The 11,301-nt window shown below is 43.6% G+C and overlaps 1 protein-coding gene across 1 annotated transcript; it reads right to left on the bottom strand.

Moving 5' to 3' along the window:
• Positions 1-254: 254 nt before the first annotated feature.
• Positions 255-10,504, bottom strand: cat (catalase). The gene is made up of 13 exons (XM_084477455.1): positions 10,357-10,504; positions 9,322-9,493; positions 8,421-8,531; positions 6,683-6,813; positions 6,327-6,431; positions 5,711-5,836; positions 3,817-4,008; positions 3,358-3,510; positions 3,032-3,170; positions 2,142-2,272; positions 1,837-1,944; positions 1,511-1,594; positions 255-1,411 (listed from the first exon to the last, which is right to left on the bottom strand). Exons 1-13 carry the CDS (start codon positions 10,420-10,422, stop codon positions 1,352-1,354), a joined length of 1,578 nt encoding a protein of 525 aa, XP_084333581.1. The 5' UTR covers positions 10,423-10,504; the 3' UTR covers positions 255-1,351.
• Positions 10,505-11,301: the final 797 nt, after the last annotated feature.

The following is an 11,301-nucleotide window of genomic DNA, read 5'->3' as shown; positions in this document are numbered from 1 at the left end:
ATATGGTGCTGACGCCATCTTCTCGTTATGAAGAAAAGTAGGCTGCCACAAGAAGCAGTGTGCTTTTATCATGTCCGTTTGAAGAAAAAAAACACCTACCCACGCCCATCATAAAACCCAAAATAATTAAGTACAATTGATTGCTGCCATTACTGCCTTTCCATTCAACTGTGCCGTTCTTGTTGTGGTTTTGCACCAATATTTTATTTTCCTCCATTTGATAAAATAAACAGAAAAAAAAACCTCCAAGCATATACCAAAAGTACTCTTTTTATTGTCACTTCCATACATCAAGTTGTACTGTGTTTGTTAGATAGAAGTATTTGAGAGTAGGAATTGTCTAACGTTTTGTCTGCCACCATTTATTTTAAAGCTTTTATTAGCAATTGTTGCACCTCTCATTTCGGTTTGATGAAATTACTTTTTGATTGAAGCTTACTTCTCACACCATCGGGTTACTAAAGAAGTTAAAAGGAACTACAGAGTCTGGGCCGGAAACCAAAACCTCAAAACCAAGTGTTATTCTCAATTGGTTTATTGTAACTTTCGATCCACAGTACACAGTAAGTTATACCAGCCATTAGAGAGGAGAATATAAGAATTGTCTCAATTATGTTTGTTTGCCATCATATATTTTCAACGCATCAGCTATTTTGTCTCACCCAACTTTCTCATTGAGTAGTGTGGTGATTGAGTCTCACAGTTCTCATTCATTGTGGTCTATAGCAATAGCCACTAGTCAAAGGAATGCATGAGACCCAAACAGAACTCGGGCTAGCAAAAAACCCTCATCAGCTCTTCAACATGTAGACCTATCGCAAAAGGCACTGCTTTAAGGTCAAATATTCCTTGCACAGAGCAAAGGAATGCAAGACAAACAGGCATACAAGTAGAAAATTATTACAAAATATTCTTCAATGTTTTCTTTGACAGTATTGATGAGGTTTTAAGAGCTTAACCCCATCATATAGACCTATCAATTCATTTTAGTAGGTTTAACAATGCATCCAGTGTAAAAACCAAGCCATTGAAATACTTAGTAGCAAACGTATTATACATAGTATTGGGGTAAGTGATACAATTGGGTTTAGGCATTTAAAATATATAACTGTAGACTGATATCTCTGTAGTAATACATGGACAAAAATGCAGGAAGTCTTCATATAATCTTTGTTTTTTTCAATTTGGAATATCTGTTAAGCTATTACTTTTCATTGAAATGCTAGAATATAATTATTATTAAGCCCACATTCGTTACATTATTATAAGTACAAGATAGTTGTTTTAACTGGTGGAAATCCGTTACAGCGGAAGCCATCTTGGCCGTGCCACCTGGTCAATATATATGACCTCACATTTTTGCGGAGGCGTTAATGGCTGTAGGACGGGTGTAAACGTGCACATTGGAGTTCTGGAAGAGCAAGACGAAGAAAAAAATGTCAATCACAAAAGGAACACTTTTTTTTAAATAAAAAATACAAAGATGAATAAAAAAATATATTCTGCCTACCTTCTGAGCCTCGGCATTGTGCTTGGTGAGCAGGCTCTGGACCTGCTTTCCATAGTCCGGATGGATAGCCATCAGGTGCTGTACCTGTTCAGAGGAAGATGGGACCCAACTCACTAGTGTTTTCATCACTTGTTCCATGCGGGTAGGCGTGGCACTGCAATGTTTTTAAACTCCCTCAATGTACTGATGGAGATGCACCCCATTGATCGACTGATCGTTTGAGCATTTGCCAGCAATGGGGATGCAAGGTTAACCAAGGGGCTGAAATCTGTCCTCAAACAGAATGGTAAAGTGGGACTAAAATATGTGTGCATGTGTGCGCCCACCATGCGTTCCTGGATGAAGACCTGGGCTCCCTTGAGGGCTCCGGCAAGGTTCTGACAAAGTCTCCGTCGCTCCTCCTCACTCAGAATCTCGCTGTAGAAGGTCCCCACCTGCCACACCCAAGCACACTTACTTAGGTACCTCACGCACACACAGGTATCGCACGCACGCACACACACACACACACACACACACACACACACACACACACACACACACACACACACACACACACACACACACACACACACACACACACACACACACACACACACACACACACACACACACACACACACGTCCTGACCTGCGTGTAATTGTCATCGTTGGCGCTGTTGTAGCGGGTTACGTCAGGGGACACCTTGAACTTTGACTCCAGGAAGCAAGGTTGGCAGTCGGGGGCACTGAAGCTGTTGGGGAAGTAGTTTGGAGCTCCGCCTTGAAAACACATCGGTCAGATTAAAAAGTATTAGTACTTAAATATTTGTTATGTGTTCAATCAACAGTTTTTGAAGAATTTTGGGCAGCGCTCCAATATAATCTGTAATTAGATGCCGTTTATTGTACGTGCCACCAATGACACGTTTCCATCACATTGTTATGTCTTCGTTTGGGATTTTGACTACAAGCTGTTTTTGGCGACAGACACAACACAAAAAACACAAAACCACTGTACATGTAGGGCAATGCCTGCGAACGCACACCAAACTTACGAGGCAACAGGGTTAGTTTGGCCAACCATGCAGCAAAGAGATGCAAAACATATCATTGGTGGCATCTATTGTAAACTACATCTAATTACAGATTCTATTGAAAAGTCACACAACTCTTTCCCACCACCCCAAAGGGAGTCTCAATATGTTAAATCAGTGGAATGCCCCTTTAGGAAAGTGATAGCCCTGTGAGCCTGAAACAACGTGCAGCTTCACAGTTCTCATGCCATCTCATGCTTACTTTGGGGTCAGAACATGCACACACTCTGCCGATAGCGGAGAGTCAGAAACTTTTAGACTTCAAATGGATCCATTTAAATATCCGATACTGGTACAGGTATGCTGGTACACCGGAACAGTTTAGCATTTATTAATCATAGTCTGAAGTATTCATCGTTCATTTTTATTGGACCCTTGACCACCCACGCTAAAATAGACAATACATAATAATAATAATAATAATAATAATAATACGCAGTCCCACCCTGGTTATCGGACATGCACATGGGGCCGTCCCTCTGGTAGTTGGACACGCGGGTCTTGTAGGGACAGTTGACGGGGATCTGCAGGTAGTTGGCCCCCAGGCGGTGCCGGTGGGTGTCCGGGTACGAGAACAGGCGGCCCTAGGCACCCACGCCAGGGGACAAGTCATGTCACGCGTTGGCACAATAAATTACCATTTGCCTACTCAGTAATCTCCCAGATGCATCTATCCCAACCCCCCTACGGAACACAGGTTACAGGTGGACACTAAGGAAGGATGCTTAGGCTGCCTGACGCATGCGTGCGTGAGACATCCAGGTGGTTTACCTGCAGCATCTTGTCCGGGCTGGGCTCCACCCCCGGAGGCATGTTGCTGGGGTCAAAGGCCAGCTGCTCCACCTCGGCAAAGTAGTTGGTGGGGTTCCTGTTGAGCACCAGTTTGCCCACCGGGATCAGTGGGTATTCTTTATGGGACCACACCTGTGGGAGGCAGACAGATTGGGAAGTGACCTCCTCAACCCTTTTATTAATATATATACGTATATATTTTTAATGGTGATACAGACTAGCTTCCACACACACACACACACACACACACACACACACACACACACACACACACACACACACACACACACACACACACACACACACACACACACACACACACACACACACACACACACACACACACACACACACACACACGGTTGGGAAACCCTACTTTAAGGTTGTCCTTGGTGACAATCATTTAAAAACCATCCTAAACATAGAAACAACCTTTACCTTGGTCAGATCGAAGGGGTTGAACTTGAACGTCTCGGCCTGCTCAAAGGTCATGACCTGGATGAAGAAGCTCCAGGAAGGGAAGTTGCCGTTGGCGATGGCGTTGAAGAGGTCTCCGATGGCGTAGTCGGGGTTGGAGGCGGCCAGGCGGTCGGCCTCTTCCACGCTCAAGTTCTTGATTCCCTGGTCCGTCTGGATTAACAGCGAGGAGACGTTAAGACACACAGACCATCCGGTTGCTATACAGTCAACCATCTGTTGTCTTTTTTTGTTGTAATGTTCGATTATTTAATTTTATTTTTTAGAGCCATTATTTTTAAATGTGTACTTCGTATAGCCGTCCTCTACTTCTGCTTAGACACCCACGTTTTAAGCGGTTACGTTTTTTTTTTATACAGTGACGGCTTTGCTACCCTGACCACAACTTGCCCCAAATGCACATGTGGTTCATGTGCATTTGGGGACATGAATACAAAATAAATAAATTAACTTAATCAACATTAAATGCAGTAAATGCAGTAAGGACTTAAAGTTCAACAAAGTAAAATTGGTGAGGCCAGTGTGTTGCAGCGAGAACGTATGGGGGGACAGGGTGGTCTTGAGTAAGCTTGGGTGGCATCACGGTATACCAGGGTATTTAGAATGCAACACGGTCCAAAATACAGACGCTGCTCTTTCAATTCAACTTTTTTCCAACATCTTATGAATTAATTTTTATTAAATTAGGATGAATAATTAAGGAGTCTGAAAAAAGTCTGTTTCATAGTTGTGGATACTGATCGTTTGTTTAAAGTCTGGCCCGGGTAGGCGGAGATCCCCACCAGTTTTACAATGAAACCCTGACATATATAGTCTATACAAATAATCAAACAACTCAATAGCAATTCATTTAGTTTGAAGATATTGGCTATTCAACAGATATTCACGCTCTGAAATACAGCGAGGTGATGAAGTCCCATGTGTCTATCGGTGTATAGCAAGTCAGGCATCTGTACTCTCTACAGAGCCATCATTTTGTGAATGCTTCTACACAATAGGCAAATTACAAGGTATCCAGCAATCTCCTAAACAACAGCTCAGCTTTTATGTTTTTTATTTTTCAACTCAAACCGCATACCCTGGTGAAATGTCAGGGAAGTATGAAAGTATGAGAGAATTGATGCCGTAGCAAGCATTGTCTCACGTGTGTGTGTTTTGAGTGTGGTGAGTTCAGAGCTGCAGAGGTGGCCTGAGAGGATGCAAGATTTAAAGTTCAACTTTCCAGCAGCTAGTTGCAGGTTGCAGGTTGCACAACACAAGCCACACGCAACTTGACAGTAACGTGAAGCAATCCAAAAAATAATCTGTCTCATGCAACATGATTCAAATAGTTTACTTCTGAAAAAAATGCTTGCTAGATTTCTCCAAAGATTAAATCAAGCGGTAAGTATAATTTTCCCTCAATTAATCAATCAGAAGTGTTCCGTAGATTTTTCGGACAACGCTGGCAGGCTAGTTTATGTCATAATGGCTGTCCCATTAAGGAAGAGAGCTATCAGTGTGCATGCTTATTGATAAGCTTGAGGAAAAAGTCCTGTAAGTGAAGGTCATGATCCATCGATCATGTCTGACTCTATTCAAGATCCGATGAGCCTTTGCTGAGCAGTTCTCCATTTGATTCATGGAAAATAAATAAATGAAACTCTTTGGGGCCACCTTGTGCCATCAGTCTGAAACTGTCGCTTGATTTAATATGGCTATATCGTGTCAGATGATGTGCGGTCATCTGACACGTTCTAAGAGCTTTCATTGGCTGTTGCGTGAAACTCTGGGTGCTCTCTTCGCCTGTAAAGGTCGCAAAAATGTTACCCTCAGTGGCTTTAAAAAGCACAGACAACGGGGCTACGACTCTGACCTTGAAGTGGAACTTGCAGTAGACGGGATGGCCCTCGGCGTTGAGCAGCTTGAAGGTGTGCGAGCCGTAGCCGTTCATGTGGCGGTGGCCGTCCGGCAGGCCACGGTCGCTGAACAGGAAGGACACCTGGGGAACAACAGCCAACCAGCCAATGAGGAACAGTTTGCATGGAAGGAACCACTAAGCATTTGAGCATAAATAAATAAAAAACAATCAAATGGGCCTTTGGGGGAACAGAAATTATTAGTTTGTATGTGAACGCTTTCTGAGCCCTCATACGATCAAAAACCCTGCGGTCTTCGGGGGGCTGGTTTGTCACCCAGCCGATACATTCTGCATTGGAGACGCCAATGTCTGCACTCTACCTGCAGGCATGCTGGAGGCCTAACGGGGCCATCGGTGTCCAACATCGTTATATATGTGAATGTGGCTGAAGAGAACAGAACCTAGTTGACGCAAATCAACTTCAGGCAAATGCACTATAGCGCCCCCTTGAGGATGGTACTATTTATATGTTTCAAGGACACAGGCGCGTGTGATGATTGCGCACCCATCGTTGTGGTGGGGAGAAGCAGAGCTCAGGGGACGGAGATGTGAATCCACATCAGAGCCTCACCTGATGCAGCGCCTCAGGCCGGAGGCTCCAGAAGTCCCAGACCATGTCCGGGTCCTTCATGTGGGTCTGCGGGTTACGCTTCTGGGAGTGGATGAACGACGGGAACTACAGAGAGAGAGAGAGAGAGACAGAGAGAGAGAGAGAGAGATACATCAGAGAGCTGCAGTTCAGCACAATGACCTAAAGGGAGTGATCCCGACCCTAGCTTTCGTCTGTGATTCTTAGTTTAGTTTTGTATTCCAGGTCCATCAGTGCATTGGCTGTTTTGGCCAAACTAGAGGACATGTGGTCGGCGGATAACATAGTCTCTGGCGCCATCTGCAGCATAAACAAAGGTACTGCGCCACAGGACTCACCAGGAGGGCGTCTCTGATGAAGAAGATGGGGGTGTTGTTTCCCGTCAGGTCCCAGTTGCCCTCCTCGGTGTAGAACTTCACCGCAAAGCCCCTGGGATCACGGACCGTGTCGGCAGAGCCAGACTCCCCGGCTGGTGTTTACATAAACAAAAGGGTTTGTGTTAAGGAACCGACAAAACCATTTCCTGGATTGGAAATGTTCCAGCTGATACCAGTAGTGATATCTTTAAATAATTTCATCAACATTTTTGAGTATCCGTTTTTTAGCTTATGTACAAAACTACATGGGAACATTTTCACAGTTAATAACTAGTATAGTAACTATTAACTAGTGGTGAATATCGTAGTGTCATTTTAAGTGGTTTAGTATCAACTGAAATCAGACATGTCCATATCAGCGGTTAAAATATCACTGCATCCCTAGTTTGGATAGGTATTATTACATGATTACAGTACTACTACATATATATGTAATAAATTGTTTTTGAATCAATCTAGAAACTATTCACATGAATTCTGGACCTTTGGAATTGAACCTGCTTTCTTTAAAGGTCCCATGGCATGAAATTTTCACTTTATGAGGTTTTCTAACATTAATATGAGTTCCCCTAGCCTGCCTATGATCCCCCAGTACCTAAAAATTGCGTTAGGTGTAAAATTAGCAGAAGGTATCTTGCTCCGCCTTTGAAAAAATGAAAGCTCAAACGCGCTGATTTGGGATCTGGCCCCATATATCGTCATATGGGGCCAGGTTACCTCCCCTTTCTCTGCTTGGCCCGCCCAGAGAATTTGGCCCGCCAATGAGACAATGAGTGTGTGTGTGTGTGTGTGTGTGTGTCAATACACACACTGTAACGCAAGTGTTCTTTATTATTTGGATAACCATTCTGCTGTTGGTGTTATGGCACATAACACGGGGTTGTCTCCCGCTGGGGCTCCGGCGGGGCAGTGGGGCTCCGGCGGGAGACAACCCCGGGCAACAATCGCGAGCAACAATCCCTTTCTCCTCCATTTCGCGGTTCAGTCTGTACTTAATATTGACGTGGAAGTGGAAGAACCAGAGGTGTCTGAGAACCCGACGCAGTCGTTTGAGATTCATAATATCATCCGGAGGCGCAAACAGCTTTTGACCATGATAATATATATTATATTATATAGATATCTATATATTATATATTATTTAGATATAGAGCTCCAGGACTCCCGCCGGAGCACCTGGAGTGTTCAGTGTTCCACTGTAAACACTAGTGCATGGTACCGTGGCTGCAAGCTGCTCAGGGCCACACCCCCACCCTCCACCTTGACCCGCCTTTAAAAACAGCGCGTTTGTGGAGAGCTCATTGTGGGACTGTAGTGGCTGTAATTCTGCACCAAAGCTGAATTTCTTGAACGTCTTCAAATATGTATTAGGGGCCCACTAACACCTATATACAAGCATCCATAAAGTAGCATGCCATGGGATCTTTAACGTGTAGAGCAGCAGAACATACCCCATTTACACAAACAGCCCTTTTATTTTTTCTGAATACATTTTATTTGAAATTATTTTCAATGGTGTTGATATCACGGACCAAATGTAAATGAATGAATGATAGAACCTCCTAGCCCAAAAACGTTTATTCATCTTTTGAATAAAAATGTGTTCAAAATGTAATAAAAAGGTATTTTCCCTCCTACCGACCCAAATGGGAGTGTCCCTCTGTAGTACAAAGATAAAGCAGTCCCCCGTATCTCTTACCCACGGTGGAGAAGCGAATAGCGATCGGTGTCTTTTTGCCAACGTGCTCAAACAACTTGGCTTTGCAGTAGCGTGTGATGTCATGGGTCACCTCCAGGTAGCCAAACGCACCTGTGGGAAGTGGGAAGAAAAAGCAAGCTTAAAACCAAACTGGTCCAATGTTTCTTAAAGGCAACTCATCTGATTATATGAAGACTCCCTGGTTATGAAGCAAAACATTAACTTCAGAGAATGACAGCGAAGAGGAAGCTAATCAACTAAGACAGGTACACAATCTAGATATATACACTGTTTATTGTCCACCATGTTAAACCTTGCTACCTGAATTTTTGTTTAATAATTTATAATCCCCTCCCTGCTATGCAAGTTTTATTTGTACTACATAGATGACCCTTGCCTGGTCATAATAACTAATGTTATAAGGCAACATTCAATGACAAACACTTGTTGTTGCCACAGGTCTCAGATTAGCAAATTGTTGTTTGTATGTTTGCTATCCCATTTGCCAAAAATGTTGATGAACTTTGACCTTGTCTCTGGCACTGCTCTTCATAAACAACAAGTTTAGTGGACAGAATTTGAAAAGGGGAAGACATTTCCGAGAAACAATGAAATACAAGTGGGTTGCATTACATCTCCGTGTTTCTGCACTTTTTTTTCAATTTAGTAAAGAGAACACAGCCATGCTCACATGCCCACATTGTCTCTTTTCACCGTGACTAGCCGGTGCTAGTCGCGGTGAAGCAGTGACTCAGCAATGATAGCCCTTATCTGATATGGGTATCACCCATCACCCCCCGCGACCGGGGACTGACCCAGATGTCGTCCAATCAGATGCAGTCATCCATGTAAAAAAAATAAAATAAAAAAGAAGAAGAAAATAAGGGAAGACCACACCCACCAGCCCCCTTGGCGTGCACCACCCTCTCGGGGATCCTCTCCCGATCGAAGTGGGCCATCTCGTCGGTGAAGACCACATCCTGGACCAGCATGGGACCCCTCCGCCCGGCCGTCATTGAGTTGAGCTTGTCCCCGACCGGCGCGCCGCCCCCCGTAGTCAGGGTGTCCGGACACTGCAAACGGACGGGTTTATAAAAACACCACATTTCGTTACTCTAGACACAGCGCCTCGGTGTCGTCCCAAAGTCCATTCAGGTTCTGGAAACAAGGATCCTGCATAATGATAACGAGTCACTGAAAGTATAATAACACGCACAAACACACACAAAACTGTTCGAACAGTTGTGTGTGAGTGAGTGAGTGAGTGAGTGAGTGAGTGAGTGAGTGAGTGAGTGAGTGAGTGAGTGTGTGTGTGAAGAATTGTTGATCAACAATGTTTTGCATATTTCGGTTTGTATCATTTTAATCTATTGATTTAGTCTCATATGCTCAAGCCTGAAACTGCAAAGGACACACTGACCTCGAGTGACCCTGCACTCTGTAATAGTGAGCTTTGTGCGTTCCTTCGTGTTTACAGTGTTGTGCAAGAAAGTCAATGGTTAGTTGAAATCATTGCTGATCATGGACTTGGGATTGTTGTTTAGTTGTTTAGATTACTGGTTATGTAATCACAACTGGAATAAACACTGTGCATTTGAACAATTACTTAATCTCGTCTTCTGCATAGAATAACTAAAACCAGATAGTCATGCATTTAACTAGTTACGCTAATATGCCTACTCTACATGAAGTGTTCAATGTGCCATATGCAGAGTCGTACAATACTTGTACGACTGGTCGTTAGCTTACATCATCTTAACATATTATCATTATGACATATTCTATTACATGTTTACAATGCATTTCAGCAACATACACTAGAGTTGATCCGGGTCATGCTTTAGGACCTTATCCGACCTCTCACCCATTTCTACCCCCTTTATCATCTTTAGCTGCACAGCAGAGACGCTACGATAACTACACAACACACACGAACCTGCGACCCTCTGCTCTCCTTCCATAGCTTCATCTGATCCGTAGCTTTATCCCGATTTCCAGCCATCTTGGCAGGTTTAAACAGTAATTGCAGGTTCGAAAGCGAGACGAGGAAAGCAGCCCCAGCTTCTTGTTGTGAAAGGCATAGAGCGCTGGACAACGTCTTCCTGGACTATATAAAGTTCAGCCCCGCCCACTCCCGCTCCTATTGGCTGTCGGGTGATCGCCACAGTCTCACCAATCAGACTTTAGTTTTATTAATAATCTAAAATCTGATAGACATGCTGGAAGGCGTTCAACTTTCCTTCGCTTGATAATTGTTAATCTTTGACCAATCTGGATCCCAGGAAAAAAAAGAAAAGATAATTGATCTACATTTGTATTACGGTATTGAATATGACAACAGCATCCTGGCAGACAAAGAAACTAAAGCAAATCACTAGAACCGGGTAAACTGATTATTAAACCGTAGGTCTACCACATGTATAGGCATAATAAACCATGATAACTTGAAGATATTAGATATGTACGGTCCACCTTACAACAAACATTTTCTTTATTTTAACAATCTGATTGTTACATTCTACAACCGACTCTGAACAGGTGTATTTTCAGACCGGTTTTAAAGAATTAAATCATTTTGGGCCACCAATATGACGTCTGCCATGAGAAATTAGCGGAAAACAATGGATTTCCAGCCTGGCCCAAAATTGTTTTCGATTTAAAAACAGTGGATAATAATTCAAAAAGAGTCGGTCCTCAGGGGTTAATTAACTATTTCCACTGTTACGGTCGGACTAGGACAAAAAGAACCATGGCCGAGAAACCGGCCATGGTTCTTGCCCCCCCCCCCATGGCCAGCAAGAACCATGGCCGGTTTCCCGGCCATGGCTGAAAGCGTGAGTGTCACGCCAGATGCGTGAGAGTTGGCAACCCTGAGTAATTC

This window comes from Micromesistius poutassou (genome assembly GCF_964030765.1).
Source record: "Micromesistius poutassou genome assembly, chromosome: 13".
Lineage (NCBI taxonomy): Eukaryota > Metazoa > Chordata > Actinopteri > Gadiformes > Gadidae > Micromesistius > Micromesistius poutassou.
This window is presented reverse-complemented; position numbering and strand designations above follow the sequence as displayed.